At 48.5% G+C, this 25,813-nt stretch overlaps 2 protein-coding genes across 3 annotated transcripts in view; both read left to right on the top strand.

Moving 5' to 3' along the window:
* Window positions 1–417: 417 nt before the first annotated feature.
* Window positions 418–1,528, top strand: LOC142905641 (uncharacterized). The gene has a single exon (XM_076052425.1). The coding sequence runs from the start codon at window positions 418–420 to the stop codon at window positions 1,450–1,452; it is 1,035 nt and encodes a 344-aa protein (XP_075908540.1). The 3' UTR covers window positions 1,453–1,528.
* A 21,707-nt stretch (window positions 1,529–23,235) lies between these two features.
* Window positions 23,236–25,813, top strand: part of LOC103091697 (neuropeptide Y) — an 18,973-nt gene continuing 16,395 nt past the window's right edge. Inside the window, exon 1 of one of the 2 annotated variants that reach the window (XM_032975665.2) lies at window positions 23,236–23,362. The gene's annotated coding sequence lies outside the window, so the exon portion shown is untranslated. Of the gene's footprint in view, window positions 23,394–25,813 lie in introns of both variants that reach the window. The other variant, XM_032975666.2, reaches the window with a different exon arrangement.

A 25,813-nucleotide genomic window follows, 5' to 3' on the forward strand; every position in this document is an offset into this window, starting at 1 on the left:
TGGCCGACTGAGATGACCGGCAGATGCACCACCAGCTGTACCCCCTGCTGTGCCAATTTGCTGCGTTTTAATCGCCTGGCGCTCCGCTCGTTGTTGTGAGCGTCACTCGCTCCTCTGCCCTATTGGTGGGTCTGCCCATGCCTCACTGCGGGTGAGGCCAGGCGGCAAATTAAAAGAGGTTCACAGTCCGTCAAGCCTGTTGGCTTCGCACACCGATATCATTCGGAAGCATGAAGCGAGCCACACTCGGGAGCGGTTTCCACCGCCCTGGGTCTCATCGGCGGAGTCGGGCTTCTTGTTTATGGACGTGCCGCTGCCTGCTCAGGCTACGCGCGTGTCAGAGCACAGAGCTGGCGGCACTTGCTGAGAGCCTTGGAGGGGGGGGGGGGGGTCACCATCTAAAGGCTTCCCGCCGAGATGAAGCCACCATCTGAGGTTGTCGGCCGGCCGACAGCTCTCGGCGGCGCTCGCCTCCGTGAGCTGCGTCGAGACACGACGAGGAGGCGGGGGGAGGTGGAGGGGGGAGTAGAAGCAGAAGAGGGAGACGCAGAAGAAGAAGAAGACGCAGAAGATGAAGAAGACGCAGAAGAAGCAGATGAAGAGGCAGAAGAAGAAGACGCAGAAGAAGTAGAAGACGAAGACGCAGAAGAAGAAGACGCAGAAGAAGAAGACGCAGAAGAAGAAGACGCAGAAGAAGTAGAAGACGAAGACGCAGAAAAAGAAGACGCAGAAGAAGCAGATGAAGACACAGAAGAAGAAGACGCAGAAGAAGAAGACGCAGAAGAAGAAGACGCAGAAGAAGTAGACGCAGAAGAAGACGCAGAAGAAGTAGACGCAGAAGAAGACGCAGAAGAAGAAGACGCAGAAGAAGACGCAGAAGAAGTAGAAGACGAAGACGCAGAAGACGCAGAAGAAGCAGATGAAGACGCAGAAGAAGCAGATGAAGACACAGAAGAAGACGCAGAAGAAGAAGACGCAGAAGAAGTAGAAGACGAAGACGCAGAAGAAGCAGATGAAGACGCAGAAGAAGACGCAGAAGAAGTAGAAGACGAAGACGCAGAAGAAGAAGAAGCAGATGAAGACGCAGAAGAAGAAGACGCAGAAGAAGACGCAGAAGAAGTAGAAGACGAAGACGCAGAAGAAGAAGACGCAGAAGAAGACGCAGAAGAAGCAGATGAAAACGCAGAAGAAGCAGATGAAGACGCAGAAGACGAAGACGCAGAAGACGAAGACGCAAAAGAAGCAGAAGAAGACGCAGAAGAAGACGCAGAAAAAAAGAAGACGCATAAGAGGAACGGCAACTCGAGTGGCGTCTCTCTCGAGAAGGGCGAGCACCGTGTGGTTGTTGTTGTTGTTCTCTTTTGTTGTCGTCTTGCTCCGATCGCTCGCCGTAGCCGCGTCGCGCACGGATTCAGAATCTTCATTTACACTGCACGAGGAGGAATCCGATAAGCTACAAAGGTTTTTTTGTCACAGACGTACAGTAGGGGGCACGTGCTAAGGAGGCTACAACAAACAGTAACAAAACACACGATAGGGGTGCAAAGTACAAGGAAAGTAAACAAATCACCCAAACACACAAACAAATCCAACACTGAACCATCCCCATCCTACGAGACAAAGCCCCACTGAGCCATTCACTTATTGCTCAAAAAGCGACGGGGCCGCAAATGATTGCTCAACCAACCAAGTCGTCCATCGTGTCGGGCATTTATAGCCGCAAAATAATAATTGCAATAATAATAATCATCTAAATAGTGCTCGTCTCGTCATACCCCTCCGCATCTGCGTTGCCCGTTCACAGAGCACTGCGTATCCGGCCTTGCCCGCCTCGAGCATCGCCTTCACTGGGTGCTCGCCAACAGCTTTCGACGCTTGTTAGGAGGCGAAATGCGGGGGGCCAAATCTTTGCCGCTGTGCGTCCTGTTAAAGTGGCCAACAGCAGGATGGGTGGTGCACCTCCCGGTCATCGCAGTCAACCCGTGACCCTTACTCCTCCCGCACCTCTGCCGGCACGACATTTCAACCCCGTAGCAGCTGCGTAACGGGGGGTGGGGGGGGGTTGGTGAAATCTTGTAATTGTAGATTGTGGGAAGCGTACACGCGCTCAAAAAATAAAGTAAAAGCTGTCTTCATCATTAGACCTCCTTTGCCAGTACCAAAATATAATAATAGGGGTTTTCCCCTTTTTTCTGCCATGGTTCCTTGTAAAAAGGTTTCAGTTTTGTTGCCAGAAAATAGGGGAAAATCCTATTCTTAGATTTTGGTACTGGCAAAGGAGGTCTAATGATGTAGATGCTTGAACCCGAGCCCTCATTACTTTGATAGTGGCATTGTCTTTGAGCTGTGAAAGCCTTTTGGCGTCCTCTGGTCGAGCACCAATTGAGATGAGGCTCAAAGAGAAAGCCGTCTCTGGTGTGGATCGATCAGTTTCAAGGACAATACATAATATATTATCAGAGTGTATTTTTTCTATTGCGTTTTTACCACAAGTATTGCGGTTAATGCAGACATGATTCCTCGTGAAAAGGTTTCGGTTTTGTTGCCAGAAAAAAAAGAGGGTAAAACCCTATTATTAAAAGCTGTCTTTCAACATCACAGTGCGCCTTTGCGTGCCCAGATGACATCTACAATTGCGGGTGCGTGCTTGCCGTGTGCTTGAACACGGCACGATGCCCGGCTATAGCACGTGCTGGAACCTGGGCGTGTGTGGTGTGTCGTGTGGGGTGGGGAGCGATAGTGTAGCGGTTAGCACGCTGCGCTATGAACCTGGCGACCCGGGTTCGATTCCCGCTCACGGCCAACACCAGTGCCGATTATCTGAACCGGTCCCGGGCCTCCCCTAGGTCGACTCAGCCCCAAATGAGTACCTGGTGCGGTGTGTAAACATTGCCACTAGGGAGACAAAGGCGGTCGGGCGTGGTGCTGGCCACCCAACCCCTCGTGTACCGTTCCGGCCTTCATAGGTGCTCGCTAACAGCACTTGCCCCTACGGTCTGTTAAGGCTATACGGGGGATCTTTGTCTTTGTCGTGTGGGGAGCGGTGGTGCAACGGTTAGCGCTACGCTGCGCTACGAACCCGGCGACCCGAGTTCTATTCCCGCTCACGGCCAACACCCGTGACGATTCTCTGAACCGGTCCTGGGGCTCCCCTAGGTACAGCTCGGCCTCAAATGAGCACCTGGGGTAGACAAAGGCGGGCGCGCTTGGTGCTGAACCACCCACGTGCGCCGTGCCGGCCTTCATAGGTGCTACTCGCTAACAGCACTTGCCCCAACAGTCTGTTAAGGCTATGCTGGGGCTCTTCGTCTTTGCAATTGTATGATACCGCCAGAGATTCCCGCTTGTATTTGGCTATGGAGGTCGCACATCGATTTAATTTAGAACGCAAGAGGGGAACGCGTGTACGTTACTAGTTGCCTCTTCACCCACGGAAACCCCGGTTGAGCCAGCTACCCAGCTATAGCGCGCGATGGATATCCGTGGCGCTTATCAGCGCAGAGCGAGAAAGGGGACGGCGAGAACGGAACGCGTCGGTAGGCGCCAGTCGACAAGCAATGCCTGAACGAACACAGCTTTTTTTTTTCCCGGATGACACGGGAGGTGGTGATGGTACTGGTGGTGGGATATTTTGTCTTTGTCGCGTCTGACCGAGTGTGTGTTGCGTGCCCACTGAGCGCGCGGGATTGCTTCCAGACCGGGTCATTAACGCACTCCGGCACATTTGGCGATGACTCGCGGAGTGTCTACTCGCATCTTGCGTGAAGGCTCCTTCGTGGAGGCGGGCGGTGCGGGGTGGGGGTGGGGGGTGGCCTGCGCTGGATTATTTGCGTTACAATAATAATAAAAAAGGATATTTTATTTTGATTTAAAGCTTTCGTGACTGCAGGGATTCATATTCTTGGTTCTTTCGGTAAAGTCACGTAGAAGGGAAACAATAACATAATAAAAATATAAAGCAATAAAATTCTCACGACGTTTCGACTGCAACACGAGCAATCATCATCAGGTGTGAAAACCACAGCAAGAGAATTTGAAAAAAGTGGCGGGTTTTTTTTTAACGTTAGCACCACGGAGAGCGTTTTGGCAGTTTGTCCAAATGGACGAGTCCATCTATGTTCGGAAAAGAGGAGGAGGGAGATGAAAATAATGGATGCGGTCTGAAAGCCACCTTAAGCGTGATCAATCAATTAAGACCCGAAATGTTCAAGGCGCAGCCATGCTGCTGCCTGTTCATCGTCACTGTTGGCAGAAGGGGGCTTCCGCTATCGGGAGCTCTAGCCAATCGGATGTTTTTTTAAATATATATGCACGCAGGGTGTCACGACCGATATTAATGATGCATGATTGTTTCGTCGTTGTAGAAATGTTAATTTGTTTTAATGACGATGGCCCTCCACCACCCGACGCGGCCAATCAAAAACAAGTTGTCACGTGGCCAAAAATACTGTGCGTCAATTGATTTGTGCGTGCGTGTGGTTTTCTTTTGTAAAGACATTTTCACGCACAATTGGGAAATTAAACAACAAACAAACAATAAAAATCTCTAACGGGCAATGTGCAGCAACGGCGGTCACCCACCCAGGACACCGCCGTGAGACAGAGAACGACTGAAGGCCCCAATCACAAATACGAAGGAGGCGGAGGCGGAGGGGTCATCACAGCCGAGATGGTTCACCACCATCCGCCACCCCTGACGCAATCATCTGGCTCATCAACCAGCTCGGTGGAACGTCGCAGCCGCAGCTCTCTACATCAACATCAACCACACGGAGAAGGCAGAAACCCAGACTCACACAGAGACCCATAGACTCACACAGAGACCCATAGACTCACACAGAGACCCATAGATTCACAGAGACCCATAGGCATATAAAGAGATCTATAGATGCACGTACAGAACGATATACTCACAAAGAGACTCACAGACTCACACAGAGACCCATAGACTCACACAGAGACCCATACACTCACACAGAGACCCATAGACTCACACAGTTGAAGCATAGACTCACACAGAGACCCATAGACTCACACAGAGACCCATAGACTCACACAGAGACCCATAGACTCACACAGAGACCCAAAGACTCACACAGAGACCCATAGACTCACACAGAGACCCATAGACTCACACAGTTGAACCATAGACTCACACAGAGACCCATAGAGACCCATAGCCTCACATAGAGACCCATATACTCACACAGAGACCCATAGACTCACACAGAGACCGATAGACTCACAAAGAGACCCATAGACTCACACAGTAGCCCCACAGACTCACACAGAGACCCATAGACTCACACATTAGACCTATAGACTCGCACAGATACCCATAAACTCACGCAGAAACCCACAGACTCACGCAGAGACCCATAGACTCACACAGAGACCCATAGACTCAAACAGAGACCCACAGACTCACGCAGAGACCCACAGACTCACACAGAGACACATAGACTCACACAGAGACACAGACTCACACAGAGACCCACAGACTCACACAGAGACCCATAGACTCACACAGACACCCATAGACTCACACAGAGACCCATAAACTCACGCAGAGACCCAAAGATTCACACAGAGACCCATAGACTCACACAGACACCCATAGACTCACACAGAGACCCATAAACTCACGCAGAGACCCATAGACTCACACAGAGACCCAAAGATTCACACAGAGACCCACAGACTCACACAGAGACCCATAGTTGTCCTTCCATCGCACTTCCGATTAGCACGGTCGGCTACGTACGGTGCGAAAGAAGCTCAACACACGTACATGAACATACAAATGTTACGATCCAATGACAAAGATCTCCCGTTTAGCCTTAATGGACTGTTAGGTGCAAGTGCTGTTAATTTGCAATGCGCGCACATACACGCGCGAGAATAAAAGCATTTCACGGATAGATTTCCCCCCCCCTCGTCTTACAACGCAAAGCGGCATATATATATATACATTTTATAGCGAGATCGCAAATGATAGATGTATCAATTAACATCACGCTGAGAAGCGTTGATGACTAATTTTACAAGCCGGCGAATTGCGCGTAATGCATATATGGCTCTTCACGTTCGCAAAAAAAGGTAACGTGCAGTATAGGGGGTAAAAATATAATTTTAAAGTATAGTTTTTTTTTATTTCAGCAAACCCCTTAAAAAGTGATGAGGCATCGAGAGCTCATCACTTCGCACCGATCGCATTATCAGCCTGCGCACCAACAACCAAAATGAAAATAAATCACACAATCATAAAGCCGCTATTAAACAGAAGCAGCATGGGAACTCCAATTGGAATACATTGCAAATAAAATAAATCCGCACTCTTGAAAGAGAGAGACGATACGCGTTGGCAACCACGCTCACACACGCACGCACACACGCACAGGCACACACGCACGCATACACACACGCACACAGACGCACCTACATGCACACACGCACGCATACACACACGCACACAGACGCACCTACATGCACACACGCACACACACGCGCACACACAGACGCACACACACAGACGCACACACACACGCACACACACGCACACGTACACACACACAGATGCACACACACACACGCGTACGCACACACACACACGCACGCACACACGCACGCATACGCATGCACACACACACCAGCAGTAGCGTAACGCGCTTAGGGGGCTGGGGGGGGTGCCTTGCCCCCCTCCCCCGGTGGCCAAATCTACGAGTTGGGGGGAGGCCCCCCTTTGACAACCACCACCACCACCACAATGAGTCCTGTGTTCAACAACAGTGTCAAAGAACCACAAACACTCGGTTATAAATCTTTACTTGAAGCTTTCGTGACTGCAGGAATTCACATTGTTGGGTCTATCGGTTAAAGTCACGTCGATAGGTTCAAATAAAACAATTATTATTGATATTTCCTTTGAACCTATCGACGTGATTTTACCGAAAGACCCAAAGAACACTCAGTTATAAACGGAGCGCCCCTCCCCCCCCCCCCCCCCCCCCACCAACGTTAAATGTTCGAGACCGTGAGCGTATGGGGCCGTCCATAAATGACGTCACGCGATTTTTGACGATTTTTGACCCCCCCCCCCTTCGTCACACGGCGTCACAAAAAGTCAGACCCCCCCCCTCAAATATGACGTCACAAAGCTCTGCCCCCCCCCCCCCCAATTTTTTTGTAGGAGTGTTGTTATAACCAGGGGAGGAGCCAGGATTTTCAGCCCGGGGTGACATTCAACAAATTTTAATTTCAAGAATGATTGAATGAGAAATCGGCTCTACCCCACGCCATCGGTTTGGCGACACACTCTGACGACGCAGTTGCACGGAGTCCGCCAGACCAAGTGTCGCCGTACACTTATACGCAGAATGATTCAGATTTTCGATTTTTTTATTTTTTTTCGGGAGTGACAATTGTCTACCGTGTCACCCCCCCCCCCCCTGGCTCCGCGTCCTGGTTATAACTAATAGTGTTGTTATAACAATTCTATATATTTTTTTAAAATTGCGCATTTCGATGTGACGTCACAATGAGTGATCCCCCCCCCCCCGCCGCTTCCCCGACGTACCTCGCCATTGATGATGATGATGATGAGTAACGAACGATGGGGGGGGGAGGTGATGCGATAGAATCGCCGTCGGTGGTGTGTGGTGCTCATTAACTCGCGGCCTCTTCTGATTGCGATTTAAGGGCAGTCAATACCTGCTGTCACATCCATCACGTTAAAACCGAACATATGAAGCAGAACTCCAGACTGTCTGTCCACATTATATATATAACAAACAAAACACACACAAAACAATTATGTGTCCATTAACCAAACCCAATGTTATCGAAGCGTCATTTTTAATCACTCTGGACCGGGTTTCGACATTCTTTGTGGTTATCAGCAGAATCAAGAGTTGACTTTAAAAACGTTTTGATTTAAAGCTTTCGTGACTGCAGTAATTCATATTCTCTTTCGGTAAAGTCACGTTGAAGGGAAAAAATATATAAAACAATATACAATATATTGTTTATACAATATATTGTTTATATATATTTTATTGTTTCCCTTCAACGTGACTTTACCGAAAGAGCTAAGAATATGAATATAATGTTTAAAAACGTTGCCCGATTGTCAGATGCCGTTTTCCAAGAGTACTTTAAATACAAAAAAAAAGATGTAGGAACGCCCGCTCAACGCATCAGGGATAGTTGTGCAGAGTATCAGAGTTGCACTTATTGGACAAGCCACACTGACTGCCCTTGTAGAAGTTTTAAAATATATATATGTAAGAACAGGCTTTCGATAAACGATTTCAATAAGCTGTTTCGATAAACTGTTTTGATGAACTCTACAACCCCGTGGTGTCACCCTAGGCTCTGATACCCCTGGGGGAGAGGGGAATAACGAGGGGAACGGGAGGGGACTGCCTAAATGCTCGTGATGAATGTTCTTCAGAATGAATGTCCTCCGGGAAGAGAGGTCGTGAAGGGGACTCCATGTTCGGTGGCCTCAAACTACTCCCCCCAATAGAAATAGGTTTTACCCTTTTAACTGGCACAAAAAACTGACACCTTTATTCAAGGCATCATGTTTGCAATAACCACAACACAAGCAGTCAAAATGCAAACAAAAGAGACAACTCTGATAATAATATTGGCACTGTCCTTGAATTTGATTGGTCCACACCCGAGACGGCTTTTCTTAGAGCCTAGTCTCCACTGGTGTTGGCCTTTTGGCGTCTTCTGGTCCAACACCAGTGGAGACTAGGCTCTAAGAAAAGCCGTCTCGGGTGTGGACCAATCAAATTCAAGGACAGTGCCAATATTATTATCAGAGTTGTCTCTTTTGTTTGCATTTTGACTGCTTGTGTTGTGGTTATTGCAAACATGATGCCTTGAATTAAAGTGTCAGTTTTTGTGCCAGTTAAAAGGGTAAAACCTATTTCTATATCTTGTTACTGGCAAAAGATGTCTCATAATGTAAATACTCCCCCCAACTTGGCATTTCACTTGTGTCGTGATTATGAGACAGCTTTTTTTGTATTTATCCTGTGTGTGGGTGGGGATGGGGGGAAGCTGACGTGATACAGCCCAGAGGGGTAGGTAGTCACAACAATACCCCGGTTTACATCGAGGTTGCGTTCCTGACAGTCGCGACGACGAATATCGAAACGACGTCGATCGAAGACATTTTGCAGGGTAGCAGCAGCGGCAGCAGTCGTAGTGAATAAAACGCAATAAAATTAAATTCTCACGACGTTTCGGCCGCAACAGAAGTAGCCTTCTTCAGGTGAAGGAACAGCTCAACGTTATGTGGAATCCCTCCCCGTAGAGGCGGTTAAAGTTCGATTTAAAGCTTTCGTGACTGAAGAAGGCTACTTGTGTTGTGGCCGAAACGTCGTGAGAATTTTATTTTATTGTTTTATTTTTATTTTATTTATTTATCTCCATTCTACGTGGTGACTTTACCGAAAGAATCAAGAAGATGAATACCTGCAGTCACGAACGCTTTAAATCGAAACGAAACAGTTTGTTTAAGCAGTTCATCGAAGAAGTTTATCGAAACAGTTTATTGCAGCAGTTTATTGAAACAGTTTATTGGAACAGTTTATTGAAAGTTTATCGAAACAGTTTATTGAAACAGTTTATTTAAACAGTTCATTGAAACAGTTTATCGAGACAGTTTATTGAAGCAGTTTATTGGAACAGTTTATTGAAAGTTTATTGAAACAGTTTATTGAAACAGTTTATTGAAGCAGTTTATTGAAACAGTTTATAGAAACTGTTTATTGAAACAGTTTATTGAAACAGTTTATTGAAACAGTTTATTGAAACAGTTTATCGAAACTGTTTATTGAAACAGTTTTTTGAAGCAGTTTATTGAAACAGTTTACTGAAATAGTTTATTGAAACGTGCGGTTTAAGACAGGTTCCTATTTATTACACCGTGATCCGCAATGTGTGGTTAGTGCTGGAGCCAACTCCCCCTTCCATATCCTCTCTGTGTGTTGTGCGCCTGATATCGTCTTGTTAGTTAAAAAAAACATACTTTTGTAGAAAAAAAGTTAAAGGTGTTCAGTTTTTGTTTTAAAAAAAAAAAAAAAGTATGGATTCCTGCAGTCACGAAAGCCTCAAATCAAGATTCAAATCAAGAATAAAAAAATAAATAAGCCACCTGACAATGGGCAAAGCAGAGAACTCGGCCTCGCAGGCCCCATTGGTCTTGCACTGCAAGCCACCACTGTAGAACAAAAACGAACCGAAAATACATCCGTGGAAATGTTGATTGTTAAAAGTGAAAGATGTTGAGGTTTCTTTTTGTAGGTTGTCGTCGTTGCTAAAGTAACATTGCACACGAGTAGGAGGCTCCTCTTGGCGGTTGTGTGATGTCCCATCAGTGTCTGTCTGCCTTGCCACTGCCTCTCTCCAGGTCTTTGCCCTCCGCGCTAATTGGGTGCCTTCTTGTCAAACTCTCTTCTCGCTAACGTAAAAAAAAAACTTTTATTCGGCCGCGATTTTTTACTTTCACACACACACACAAAAGCCACTGCTGCTGCAGCGTTTGTCACGAGCCGTCAATTGTCCTCGCTTTTTGTCCAGAGAATATTCAGGGATGCTGCCACATGCCCTCTCGTGGAAAGATTTAAGAGAATGTTTGGCTGTTGCTGCTGTTGCCGCTATAAATTGCCACGTGATGATGATGATATCAGCCACTTCACTAAGGCTATCATTCGTGATAGACATGTAGCTTCTGAAAAAGAAGAGCTATTATAATATAAGCTGCTCAGGTGGGCCTTATCTGGTAGAATAAAATAGTAAAGTAAAAAAATATATGTAGCAACGGTTAGCTTACAATCCAGGAGGTCGCCTGCTGGGTATGATTTCCCGGAGCGGCAGCTGAAACAGTTGGAAAAGTTTCTCAATCCACCCCTTCCCTTTCCCCCCTCCCCCCACTCCTAGCTCCGCCAGTTGTTCCTCCACCTCCATCCACACCAAAGACAAATATCCCCCATATAGCCTTACCAGACTATTGGGGCAAGTGCTGTTAGCGAGTACCTTAGAAGGCCCGAACGGCACACGATGGGCATGGGTGGCCATCACCACGCCCCGCCGCATTTTTTTTTCTCCCTGGTAGTTTACACACCGCACCAGGTACTCATTTGAGGCTGAGTCGACCTAGGGGAGAATATCTAAACCGGTTTTAGATATTCGTCACCGATGTCTGTGGCCCTGAGCGGGAATCGAACTCGGGTCGCCCGGGTTCACAGTCAGTTGATTAGGCAGGTTGCGTTTGGTGGGGCAGTGTGGGTACAGCCCTCCCATTCCAACACGTGCGGTCAACGTGGAGGAGGAGACCAAATGCCGAAGAGACCTCCCCTGAGTGGGGGCCCTTCAGCCGCCAGCAGTGGCGTGATAGAGCCATTGCAGGGCTGCGCATTGACATTTATTTATTTTTTTCATCTTCTTTGGTTCTTTCGGTAAAGTCACGTAAAATGACTTTACTTAAAAGACGCTACGAATCTTAGCAGCGCTTATTGAAGCACTGTCGTCCCGACAGGTTCGTTCTTTCACCTGAAGAAGGCTACTTGTGCTGTGGCCGAAACGTCGTGAGAATTTTATTGTCTTATTTTATTTTATTATTTTATTCATCATTCTACGTGAATTTACCGAAAGAACCAAAGAAGATGAATCCTTGCAGTCACGAAAGCTTTCAATCGAATTTATTTTATTTTATTTAAACAAACCGAGGCGTGCGCGCATATTGCCATACTGCAATGTTGTAATGGACCCCACGATTGTTTCTGCCAAGGCTGTTTTGTATAAAACCCATAATCATTATGAATGCCATGTTCCTTAAAACACAATTTTAACTGCTACGCCAAACTCAACTCTCAGCGATCTTTTACTTTGCCAGGTAAGGCCCACACTGAGCTATGCAGATCATTTTTAGAAGCGACCTGGCCACAAATGATAGCTCAACGAAGTGGATCATCATCATCGCGTGTAAATTTATAAGCAGCCAAATACTCTAAACGCGTGACGTTGATTCTAAATGTGGAGGGGGAAACCGGAGGACCCGGAGAAAAAATCCACGCCACCACGGAGAGAGAGAGAGAGACACGCCAACTCCAAATATACAGCAGCAGGCGTCAGGGTTGGGATCGAACTCCCGAACCTCCTGCATACCAGGCGAGGTAGTTAACATCTCCTAGCCACCGTGATGATGGTGATGATGAGAGAGAGAGACACACAAACTCCAAATAACAGCAGCAGGCGTCAGGCTGGGGATCGAACTCGCGAACCTCCTGCATACCAGGCGAGGGAGGTGACATCACAACCACCGTGGCGCGCCCTTAAATAAATAAACTACATTATTAACACCACGTGTGCCTTGAAAGACAATTCATCTGCTCCACCAATAGCCGCGATGATCGTGGCTCATCGGATACCATCACCTGCAGCTGTCACGGGAATCCCATTTACACACCTCCTGACGCCACTACCACACACTTGATTTGACATTTCACACTTAATTGGACAACGCATGCAACCTGGCAACTCCACTTAAGAGCCCGGTCTGGGTCCTTACTTTGCCTACTCATTAAGGACGGATTCCCTTTTTTTTGTCAATATAGCGAGTGTTACATTTAAAAAAAAAATATGCCGCTCATCCGTGGCAAATGTCGGAGGTGGTCACGCTTAAAGCGCACCGAGGCGGAATGTGATGCAGCCTGGCACTTTGGAGACAAGTGCCAACAGAGTCAGCATCATATAAATACGTGTGTTTGTTTTAAATGCTTAGCGACACTGCTGTAATGTTGAGTCGGGTCTGGCTCAGGGTCTGTAAACGTGTTTGATATTCATACTAAAGAGGTTTTTTTTTTTTTGGAGGCGGGGGGGGGAGTGTGGGGTTGTGAGGGAGGTTAGTGATCGCGTAAGTGTAACTTTGTGTCGTACACCCATCTCCACCCGACACGGCGGGTTCGTAGAGGTTACCACGTGAACAGAACGCGACATTTGGTCGAACCACTTGAAGTCCTTCGCTAATTTGGCAAGTTCTGTTTACAAGGACAACAAACCAAACGCAACAACAACAACAAAAACACATTTCTAAAGAAGTGAGTTTGTCAATGTAGATGATTTAAAAGTTGCATAGCTCAAGTGGCTTCTCCTCCTAACATCGGAAGGAAGAGCGTTCCAGACGGCCGCAGGAGCGCAGCTGAAAGCGTTCACCGCTTTCAGCTGCGCTAAAACCTTAGAGTGTTCTAAGGTTTAGGGATGTAAGAGTGTTCTAAGGTTTATGTGTTTAAGACTGGTCTAAGGTTCTGGTATGTAAGAGTGTTCTAAGGTTTAGGGATGTAAGAGTGTTCTAAGGTTTAGGTGTTTAAGACTGGTCTAAGGTTCTGGTATGTAAGAGTGTTCTAAGGTTTAGGTGTTTAAGACTGGTCTAAGGTTCTGGTATGTAAGAGTGTTCTACGGTTTAGGGATGTAAGAGTGTTCTAAGGTTTAGGTGTTTAAGACTGGTCTAAGGTTCTGGTATGTAAGAGTGTTCTAAGGTTTAGGGATGTAAGAGTGCTCTAAGGTTTAGGTGTTTAAGACTGGTCTAAGGTTCTGGTATGTAAGAGTGTTCTAAGGTTTAGGTGTTTAAGACTGGTCTACGGTTCTGGTATGTAAGAGTGTTCTAAGGTTTAGGTGTTTAAGACTGGTCCAAGGTTCATGCGTGTAAGATTGTTCTAAGGTTTAGATGTTTAAGACTGGTCTAAGGTTCTGGTATGTAAGAGTGTTCTAAGGTTTAGGGATGTAAGAGTGCTCTAAGGTTTAGGTGTTTAAGACTGGTCTAAGGTTCTGGTATGTAAGAGTGTTCTAAGGTTTAGGTGTTTAAGACTGGTCTAAGGTTCTGGTATGTAAGAGTGTTCTAAGGTTTAGGTGTTTAAGACTGGTCCAAGGTTCATGCGTGTAAGATTGTTCTAAGGTTTATGTGTTTAAGACTGGTCTAAGGTTCTGGTATGTAAGAGTGTTCTAAGGTTTAGGGATGTAAGAGTGTTCTAAGGTTTAGGTGTTTAAGACTGGTCTAAGGTTCTGGTATGTAAGAGTGTTCTAAGGTTTAGGGATGTAAGAGTGCTCTAAGGTTTAGGTGTTTAAGACTGGTCTAAGGTTCTGGTATGTAAGAGTGTTCTAAGGTTTAGGTGTTTAAGACTGGTCTAAGGTTCTGGTATGTAAGAGTGTTCTAAGGTTTAGGTGTTTAAGACTGGTCCAAGGTTCATGCGTGTAAGATTGTTCTAAGGTTTATGTGTTTAAGACTGGTCTAAGGTTCTGGTATGTAAGAGTGTTCTAAGGTTTAGGGATGTAAGAGTGTTTTAAGGTTTAGGTGTTTAAGACTGGTCCAAGGTTCATGCGTGTAAGATTGTTCTAAGGTTTAGGTGTTTAAGACTGCCAGGATGACCGGCTGAGTGTCACGTGGTGATGGTTGTGTAGCTCCTAGACGAGATCAGCAGCGAGGAATTTGTGCATAATAGAGGGGTTTTTTATGTGGGTTAGATCGCGTAAATATCTAAATGTGTCGTTAAAACCCACCACCACCCGACACAGCCAATGATTAAGGTTTAGCGTCACGTAAACAGAACATGCCAATTCGTTACTAGTACAGCATGGATTTTCTGTTTGCACAAAGGCACACAGTCACTTTAAGATGTTTTCTTGTTCATGTTTTTGTTTATTGTTAGTTGCGGTTGCACCCGATTCAAGAGCCGAATGGCTCACAGGGCTAAATACCAAATAAATGAAGCTGAATGTGTAACGACACATTTATATATTTACGCAATGATAGTGGTCGTGAAAGCCTACAACGACGTGTTAAAGTGAATGTATGTAACGCTGTACTTCGTTCCCATCTCTCTCTTGTCTCTGTCGATCTTCTCTCATCTCACCCTTATCTCTGTCTCTAGTCTACGTCTCTCCACGTCTCATCCGCGCCTCTCTCCTCTCGTCTCACTAGTTGGGAGGGGGGGGCATCATTTGTTAGCGTCACGTTCAAAACATTGGAGGGGTGGGGGGGTAGTTTATATCTCTCTCTCCCTCTCCAAATTTACAACAACAACAACAAAAACCCCAAGACAATTACATCGCGACACGAAACATCACTGTGCTGGAGTTCATTTTCAGTGTATTTTGAAGTCCCGTGGTGAGCCAAGCAGCTCCTAAAGTCGGGTTTCGTTCAACAATAATCAACACCACCGCCGCTTACTCCGACGAACAGCGAAATGCGTCAACACTAAACCATAACAGAGACGCTGATACAACAAAAACAGCTCGTAAATCGAAATCGCAATATATATTTTTTAAAAATTAGCTTTTTTGTAAAAAAAAATGTAAGTTACATTTTGATTCTCATTATTTTCAAATACCGGCGCTGTATATCGCTAAACAAGAGGGAAAGCGTCGCCCCCTGCTGCGAAAAGCGAGTCGAGAACCTCCTGGAATAAAAGTAATTGAGACAAGTCAGAGAAGCTTTCTTGAGTAAATAAGCCCAATCGATGAAAGGTCAAACTGGGAAAAGCACAATTTGATCAACATCGAGATGAGTTCCATCTCTAATGCCCTTTGGAGCAACTAATACCTTCTAATAATAATAATACCTTTAATAACTTAAACTTAGTTGAGCAGACAACGGCATGCGTTGTGTGCATGCGAAGTTAAACTAAGCTCAACTAAATTAAACTAAGCTTTACTTGGTTAAGTTTAACTTGGTTGAGCAGACAACAGCATGTGGATTATTAGCACATTTCTGAGCGTGGCTCTGCGGGGCTCAGCAATTAACATTTGAACCCCGATGGCAGCATTCGTATGGCTGTATGGGCCCACTGATTGACACTGAACCCTATGGGAGCATTGGTCTGGCTGTTTGGGACCCAGTGATCAACACTGGACCCTATGGGAGCATTGGTATGGCTGTATGGGACCCAGTGATCAACACTCAACCCTATGGGAGCATTGGCCTGGCTGTATGGGACCCAGTGATCAACACTGAACCCTATGGGAGCATTGGTCTAGCTGTATGGGACCCAGTGATCAACACCCAACCCTATGGGAGCATTGGTATGGCTGTATGGGACTCAGTGATCAACACTGGACCCTATTGGAGCATTGGTGTGGCTGTATGGGAACCAGTGATTGACACTCAACCCTATGGGAGCATTGGTCTAACTGTATTGGGGGGGGGGGGAGGGATCCTGTAGTTCGACGCTAAATATATATTTTAAATGTCATAACTCAAAATAATAATTGGCGTCGTTGTAGACAGGAGAACTAAGGAGCCATATCATACAAACACACACACACACGATGATGATCCTTGGCTATTAACAGCTCGCAGTTCGCCAGCACCCATTCAAGCGAGCGTGCCTCTGCTGATGAGGCACTCGCGTGTCGAAACCGGCCCGGAGTTTTGTTCTTGCTTGTCCTCATGGGTTGTGTAAAGAATCCGCTTGTCCGTGTTGTTTTTTTTGTTTGTTGCGGTTTTACACGGAGAGACGGATATGCGAAGGAGACGTCGATGATACACACACTCACTCATACTCACACACACTCACACTCCCACTCTCACACTCACTCACACATACTCACGCGCACTCAAAACAACAACAACAACAACAACCGCCATTCGCCACTAAGTGGCGGTGACGTCACCACGACGCTTGTGCCAGGACATGTGCACTTTGATGCTACGCGGAGTGTCGAACGCCTGCTGGCAGGAGGTCACGTGGCAGACCCAGGTGCCACGGGTCGACTGACTGAGATGACTGGCTGATGCACCACCTGTGGCCCCTACTGTGCCAACCTGCTGTGCTTTAGCCACCCGGCGCTCCGCTCGTTGTTGTGAGCGTCGCTCCTCCGCCCTCCGTTGTTGTTGGAGTACGACTGCCTCCAACTGCCCAGTAGCGTCCTTCACGAGCCTCCTCCACAGAGGCCGATCTTGACACCGCTGGTACCAGTCATCGGCAAGTCCACTCAGCTCCACGTCCTCCTGTACCACATCACTCCATCTCTTCTCTAGCCCAGGCCGCGCCCGTTTAGCCCCCTCGATCCGGCCGAACAAAAGCTGTTTAGGCATGCGGTGGCTGAGGCAGGCGGGGTACATGGCCCAGCCAACGCAGCCTTGCCTGCTGGAGGAGCTCACCGGTGGGACCTTGCCCAGATCTTTCAAGGATTTGTGAGCTCCTCACACAATCCAGCCTGGTTAAACCCAGGATGGATCGTAGGCAGGCCAGCCTAAATGTTTCTAACAGGCGAAGATGTTCCATTAAGGGGGTCCATGTTTCGCAAGCGTAGAGAAGGGAGGGAATGACCGTGGCCGAGAAGACCTGAAGCTTAGTGCGGAGCGACAGACCAGATATCTTCCACACAGCGTTACGCAACCAATGAAAAGATATTGCCGCTCGACTGATTTGGAGTGAGACCTCTGCTGTTAAACTGGAGCCAGTCATAAGCACACTGCCCAGGTATGGGAAATTCTCCACTCTCTCCACAACTGCCCCATCACCGATTGGGAGTTGTGGGGGTGGAGTGTCCGATGGTACAAAATACCCAGGCAGGTGCTTAGTTTTGGTGGGGCTGATGGTAAGGCCCCACCTCTGCGTGGCACGCTCCAGTCTCAGCAGCAGCGTCTCCAACTTCTCCTCTGAATGAGCAGCTATTACCAAATCATCAGCATACATAACGTGGTTAAGCAATAGGGAGCCATCTCTTGACCGCACCCGGGCATAGATCAGCCTCCCATTATATCTGTACCATATGGAGATTCCCCCGGTACAGCTATTGAAGGCTTCACGAACTACGTGGTCAAAATAGATGTTAAATAATGTGGGAGCCAGAGGACATCCCTGTCGCACCCCAAGGTGTACAGGGAATGGCTCTGACTCCCGGCCACGTAGTTTTACCCGGGCCCGCTCACTATCATGAAGGTCCTTAATGATCGTGAGCAGAGGGTCAGGTACTCCAAAAGCACGAAGAACAACCCAGAGCCCAGGCCTACTGATGGTATCATAGGCCTTGACCAGGTCAATAAAGCAGAGATGTAGGTCTTGTTGGAATTCCCTACACCTCTGCTGTAGCAGACGGATAGAAAATATGGCATCTGTGCAGGACCGCCCTTTCCTGAAACCGCATTGGGGTTCTGCAAGCCTCTCCTCAGCGTGCCTGGCAAGGCGATGCTGAATAATCCTTGCCAGGACCTTTCCCGGCACACTGAGGAGTGAGATGCCCCTGTAGTTGTTACAGTCTGTGCGGTCCCCCTTCTTAAAAAGGGGGACCACCAGGGCATCCTTCCAATCCTGCGGAACCCATCCAGTGGTCCAGACTGTTGTAATGATGTCATATAGGGCAGTCTGTGCACAAACGCCACCCTCCCTCAGCATTTCGCTTGGGAGATCATCTCTGCCCGCTGCCTTTCCTGGTCTCAGACTCCGGATCGCCTTCAGTACTTCCTCAACAGATGGCACCTCAGCCAGCCACTCACAGGGGGTGACTTCTTCCAATAATTGAGGCACCGCAGCCTCAACAGGGTCATCCTCACTTTGTGCCACGATGTTTTCCTGACTGAGGGATTTTCCCTCCCCCAGGACCTCACAGAAATGCTCAGCAAATCTGCAAACCTGTTCCTGGGGGTCGGAGATTGGATCACCGTTTTTTCCCCTAATGATGGTAATAGGTGTGGCGCTGCAGGTTACTTTTTTGATGGAGTTAAATAGAGATTGTGATCACGGGCCACTGAGGCAGACTCCATCTCCTCAGCAACCCGCGACCACCACCCATCCTTGTAGCGCCTCACGGCTCTCCGAACCTCCGAGCGAAGGCTGCGGTAAGCCTCCTCATTCTCTGACGTGGGATTCTGTAGCCGATGACAGTGGGCCTGTCGCTTTTTCTCAACCATCCTGAACACCTCCTCTGTCAGCCAGGGTCTCTGGGGAGGTCTGGACAGCGTACTCAAAGCAGCCATTTCAGCTGCATGAGTCACAGTCCTAAACCTCGCCCATTGACGCTCGACATCAAGAGGAGTCGGGGACGATGCCAATCCCAGCCGCAAACGATGATGAAATTATCGCTTGCAACTTTCATCAGATAACTGAGACCAGGCCACTTTAGGTTGGAATGAAGTCCTGGGTGTACACCCACCACCGTAGTGGAAGAATGGCAGGCGCATCTTACAGATGACTAGTCGATGATCAGAGGGCAGATCAGCTCCACGGTAGGTCCTGGTGTCAAGGACATGGGCTCGCATCCGCTGGTCTGTCACTATGTAGTCCAGCAGATGTTCTTGCTTGGACCCGGCATGCATCCATGATGTTGTGTGGATGCGCCGATGCCGGAACAGCGTGTTGGTAATTACAAGCCCATGGGCTGCACAAAAATCTAGCAGCCTCCTACTGTTGTTATTGAGCTGATCTGGCCCATGCCCTCCAATCACTCCAGACAAGGTGCCAGCATCATGAAAAACAAACCCCTACCTCCTCGCGGTGCGGGACAGGCAACTCTGTCGCGGATAGTGCTGTGGGGGGAGGTCCAATTTCGATTGGCTCCTCCCCTCATGGCATCTGTGTCCACCTCAGGGGCTAAACGGGGGCTCTGGACGGGTGCGAGGGGCTGGTAACCCCTCCACCTTCAATTAATTACCACTTAACCGCGAATTAAATATATAAATAATACCCTTGTGCCGGAGGCCCCGGGGGGCCAGGCGTCTATGACGTCTCCTGGCCAAACCCCAATTGGCGGAGCCAGGAGATTGAATATCTACCCTCGGGGCTCCTTCAGAAACAACGAAAACCCACTACGGGTGGCCACGTGGAATGTTCGAACGCTCACTGTGGAGGATAGGCTGCCACTCCTCTGTCGGGAGCTGGACCGGTACCGCCTGGATCTATGTGGCATTCAGAAGGTCCGGTGGACCGGTTCTGGCTCCTGCCACCATGAGGGGTGGACAGTCCTCTACTCGGGGCAGCAGACTGCCAAACAACAGGGTGTGGCTCTTCACACACTCACACTCACACACACTCTCACACTCACTCACTCACACACTCACACACACACTCACACACACTCACACAATCACTCACACACACTCACACAATCACACACACACACACTCACACACTCACTCACACACTCACACGCACACTCACACACTCACACACACTCACTCACACACACTCACACACACTCACACACACACTCACACACACTAACACACTCACACACACTCACACACACACTCTCACACACTCTCACACACACTCACACACTCTCACACAACAACAACCGCCATTCGCCACTAAGTGGCGGTGACGTCACCACGACGCTTGTGCCAAGCTATGTGCACCCTGAGGCCACGTGAAGTGTCGAACGCCCGCTGGCAGGAGGTCACGGGGCAGACCCAGGTGCCACGGGTCGACTGACTGAGATCACTGGCTGATGCACCACCTGTGCCCCCTACTGTGCCAACCTGCTGTGCTTTAGCCACCCGGCGCTCCGCTCGTTGTTATGAGCGTCGCTCCTCCGCTCTCCGTTGTTGTTGGAGGGCGACTACCTCCAACTGCCCAGTAGCGTCCTTCACGAGCCTCCTCCACAGAGGCCGATCTTGACACCGCTGGTACCAGTCATCGGCAAGTCCACTCAGCTCCACGTCCTCCTGTACCACATCACTCCATCTCTTCTCTAGCCCGTGCCGCGCCCATTTAGCCCCCTCGATCCGGTCGAACAAAAGCTGTTTCGGCATGCGGTGGCTGGGCATGCGGGCTACATGGAGGGGTTACCAGCGAGGGGCTGGTAACCCCTCCACCTTCAATTAATTACCACGAAACCACGAGTTAAACACTCACACACTCACTCACACACACTCACTCACTGAGACGTCGCTTCTACTCAGAACAACCGCGCGGAGAGCCCCAGAGAAGCTTCTGCCGGGCGCCGCGGTTGGGATCGCAGCCAACCGCCTCCGGCGATGCCATCGAGAGCTCACCGCGTGCTCCACGTGCACCACGTGCTCCACGTGCACCACGTGCTCCACGTGCTCCACGTGCTCCACTTCCTCAGCGTCCTCCACGTGCTCACCACGTGCTCACTGCGTGCTCCACGTGCTCCACGTTCTCAGCGTGCTCCACGTTCTCAGCGTGCTCCACGTGCACACCACGTGCTCCACGTGCTCCACGTGCTCCGTGCGCACCGCGGCGCTCGACAGCACGTGGACGCGAGTGGCGCTTCCGACATTGGGAGGCCACCGGGGGGGGGGGGGGGGCGCTCGTGACGGGCACAGACAACAACAACATCAACAACAACAACAGGGCACAGACAACCACAACAACAACAACCGGGCACAGACAACAACAACAACAACCGGGCACAGACAACAACAACAACAACCAAAACAAGCGCCACGATCCCTCGCTGCCGATCTCCGTCGAAGAGCGACGGAGCCATCGATCACCACGCTACACTCGTCCGGTTATCCTCGCGGCAGCAGCAGCAGCGGCGGCAGCAGCGGCCCACGACACCAGATCGTTTTGCCCTGTTGACTTAGAGCGCGTAAATATATCAACGTGTCGTTAAACCCCTCCACCACCCGACGCAGCCAATTCGTAAACATTCGGTACGTTTACAAAACGTGCCAATGTCACGTAGCGTGGGCTAGAACATTCCAACGTTACGTGACGAACCTTACTCATTGGCTGCGTCGGGTGGTGGCGGGTTTAACGACACATTTATATATTTACGCTCTCTAACCCCTTCCCCCCCTCCCCCAAAAAACCTGTATCGTGGACGATATCGTGTTAAATCGGTTCCCGAACGAATAAACGTTGTGATAGGGTCGCGCTCATGACAACACACGAAGCGCTCGCCACAAGTGAATCACAAATACCTCGCTGCTCATCTCAATCTAGGAGCCACACAACCATCACCACGTGACGCTCAGCCAGGCCATCCCAGCAGCAACAGCGGCACCAGCGGCTGCGTTCACCCAAGTCGCGCGATTTCAGCTGCGCACCTGCGGCCGTCTGGAACGCTCTTCCTTCCTATGTTAGGAAGAGAAGTCACTTGAGCTATGCACTTGTAAATCATCTACATTGACAAACTCACTTCTTTAGAAGTGCGTTTTTTTGTTGCTGTTGCGTTTAGTTTGTTGTCGTTCGCCCGCACCTTCGACAAGCAGGGTTGGCTACGTACGGTGCGAAAGAAGGTCAACATACACACATAGACTCACACAGAGACACATAGACTCACACAGACACACATAGACTCGCTCAGAGACCCATATACTCACACAGAGAGCCACAGACTCACACAGAGACCCATAGACTCACACAGAGAGCCACAGACTCACACAGAGACCCATATATTCAGACAGAGACCCATAGACTCACACAGAGATCCAAAGACTCACACAGAGACACATAGACTCACACAGAGACACATATACTCACGCAGAGACCCACAGACTCGCTCAGAGACCCATAGACTCACACAGAGACCCACAGACTCGCTCAGAGACCCATAGACTCACACAGAGGCCCATAGACTCACACAGAGACCCGTAGACTCACACAGAGAACCATAGACTCACACAGAGAGCCATAGACTCACACAGAGACCCACAGACTCACACAGAGACCCGTAGACTCACACAGAGACTCACAGACTCGCTCAGAGACCCATAGACTCACACAGAGACCCATAGACTCACACGGAGACCCATAAACTCACACAGAGACCCACAGACTCACACAGAGACCCGTAATATGTTGTCCTTTCCCCCGCACCTCCGATGAGCACGGTTGGCTGCGTACGGTGCGAAAGAAGTTCAACACACGTACACATACATGCGTTGGCCTCTCCGTGTTTCTCGCTCTACCCGTCTCTCGCTCTCTCTCTGTGCGCGCGCGCCTCTTCCACGCTCTCCGTTTCTCCCGGCGTCTCTCTGCGCGAGTCCCTCTTCGCTTCACGTCCACCAATCTCCACGTCTCCCTTTGCTCCTCATCCGTCTCTCTCACTCTGTGTGTCTATCTCCAATACCCCCCACCCCCATGTTCCTCTACCCCCACCCCCCACCAAGCCCCCACCATTCTCCCCACCCCCTTCTCCCCCTGGCTAGGTAAGACGGGGGGGGTGGGGGAGCTGGAGTGTGGGGGGGGGGTGCGTGGTTGGTTCGGGCGCGCGCGCACCTCTCGCTATAAAAGGGCGCGGGCCGAGAGGAATTGGCTTCAGAAGAGCAAGCCGCACGGACAACGCCGACGAGAGAGAGAGAGAGAGACGACCCCCTCACCCACCAACCCAGCAGGACCACCACAGTCGTTGCCTCTCTTCGCTGCGCACGCCCTGAGTGAGTGCGATGCGCCGGTGACAACACTCGCGTGAGTCGCTTTCCTTGTCCGAGAGCGCTGGGGCATCCCTCCACGTTCGGCTGCGGCCGTGACCGGTTTTTTTTTTCTCTCGAGAACTTTGCACTGAAACACTCCCGGTTGCACGCGACTTGCTCGTGCGCAACTTAACTCGCTGTCTTTCCCCCTGGATTCCTTTATTTTGTGGATATATATATACACATTCTTGGCGCCGCGGTGGTGAGATGTTAACTACCTCGCCCGGTACGCAGGAGGTCGTGGGTTCGATCCAGACCCTGACGTCTGCTGCTGTATATTTGGAGTTTGCGTGTCTCTCTCTCTCTCATCATCACGGTGGCTAGGAGATGTTAACTACCTCGTCTGGTACGCAGGAAGACGTGGGTTCGATCCCGACCCTGATGCCTGCTGTATATTTAGAGTTTGCGTGTCTCTCTCTGGCTCTCTCCTCGCGGTGGCGTGGATTTTTCTCCGAGTCCGATTTTTCCCCCCCTCCACATTTAGAGTATTTGGCACTTAAATAAATTTCCACACGACGATGAGCCAACTTCATTGAGCTATCACTTGCGATAGCCAGGGCGCTCCTGAAAAATAGCAATATAACTGAGTGAGGCCCTTACCTGGTATAACAATAATTAAATACAATTGTATCACTGATGTACAGCGCTTTTAGATGACCAATCTGAACGGCGATTTATAAAATAAAAATAAAACTGCGTTCATTAATCATTATTGTTATGGTACCTCTAATTGTCCCAGTGAGCACACATTCAGTCTCCAGCATTCTCATTCTACGTCCAAGTCATCTAACTTTGCCCCTCTCTCCAGATTCGTATGCATGGTCTCGTTGCGTACACTGCTGATATCCGTTACGCGAACGGTTACTCGTCATTTGTCCACCGTGTCTATTCAATGTTTCAAATCCTCCTTCCCTGTTTTTGTTTACGTGAAATAGATATTTGTTTTATTCCACATCCTCCCTCTCACATCATGACATTGCAACATGCTGACATTCTGGACGGCATTACCAGTTGCATCCACGCTATCAGCCACACCGAACTCATCAGAGCAGGCAGAGGGGGGGGGCAGAGATTTCCTTTGGGGGAGGAAGGGGGGGGGCCGGTAGACAATTGCCATTCTGGGCTCAGGTATTTAAGAGTGTTCTAAGGTTCAGGGATGTAAGAATGTTCTAAGGTTTAGGTGTTAAAGACTGGTCTAAGGTTCAGGTATGTAAGAGTGTTCTAAGGATTAGGTGTTTAAGACTGGTCTAAAGTTCTGGTATGTAAGAGTATCATAAGGTTTAGGTGGTAAGACTGGTCCAAGGTTCTGGTATGTAAGAATGTTCTAAGGTTTAGGTGTTTAAGACTGGTCTAAGGTTCTGGTATGTAAGAGTGTTCTAAGGATTAGGTGTTTAAGACTGGTCTAATGTTCTGGTATGTAAGAGTGTTCTAAGGTTTAGGTGTTTAAGACTTGTCTAAGGTTCTGGTATGTAAGAATGTTCTAAGGTTTAGGTGTTTAAGACTGGTCTAAGGTTCTGGTATGTAAGAGTGTTCGAAGGTTTAGGTGTTTAAGACTGGTCCAAGGTTCTGGTATGTAAGAGTGTTCTAAGGTTTAGGTGTTTAAGACTTGTCTAAGGTTCTGGTATGTAAGAATGTTCTAAGGTTTAGGTGTTTAAGACTGGTCTAAGGTTCTGGTATGTAAGAGTGTTCGAAGGTTTAGGTGTTTAAGACTGGTCTAAGGTTCATGCGTGTAAAATTGTTCTAAGGTTTAGGTGTTTAAGACTGGTCTAAGGTTCTGGTATGTAAGAGTGTTCTAAGGTTTAGGTGTTTAAGACTGGTCTAAGGTTCATGCGTGTAAAATTGTTCTAAGGTTTAAGTGTTTAAGACTGGTCTAAGGTTTATGTGTGTAAGAGTGTTCTAAGGTTTAGGCGTTTAAGACTGGTCTAAGGTTCTGGTATGTAATAGTGTTCTAAGTTCTGTTCCTTCACCTGAAGAAGGTTACCTGTGTTATGGCCGAAACGTCGTGAGAATTTTTATTGTCTTATTTTGTTTAATTGGTTTATTCTCATTCTACGTGACTCTACCGAAAGAACCAAGAAGATGAACCCTTACTAGTTGGCTGTGTCGGGTGGTGGCGGGTGTAACGACACATTTATATATTCACTCGATCCACCTCCCAAAAAACCTCTTATGGATGATATTGGTCACGAAAGCCTACTCCTTGTTAAACATATACATTATATACAAAAACGGTCCGCCATATATAACATTGCCCAACAGTCAGGACACGTGGTTGTTATTATATTTTTTGTAAACAAATGTTCAAACTGACTTCAATGAACCCGAATGCGTTCACGAATTATCGTCGAAATTAATTTGGAACTGAGAAGAAGAAGAATAATAATAGATATTAATAACGAGATACAATATTAACTT

Source organism: Petromyzon marinus, chromosome 56, assembly GCF_048934315.1.
Source record: "Petromyzon marinus isolate PM22_M1 ecotype Great Lakes invasive population chromosome 56, UKy_Petmar_22M1.pri1.0, whole genome shotgun sequence".
Classification (NCBI taxonomy): domain Eukaryota; kingdom Metazoa; phylum Chordata; class Hyperoartia; order Petromyzontiformes; family Petromyzontidae; genus Petromyzon; species Petromyzon marinus.

Bases quoted from the DNA above. Each gene is read 5' to 3' on its own strand.
- LOC142905641 (XM_076052425.1), top strand. From the start codon at position 418: ATGAAGCCACCATCTGAGGTTGTCGGCCGGCCGACAGCTCTCGGCGGC.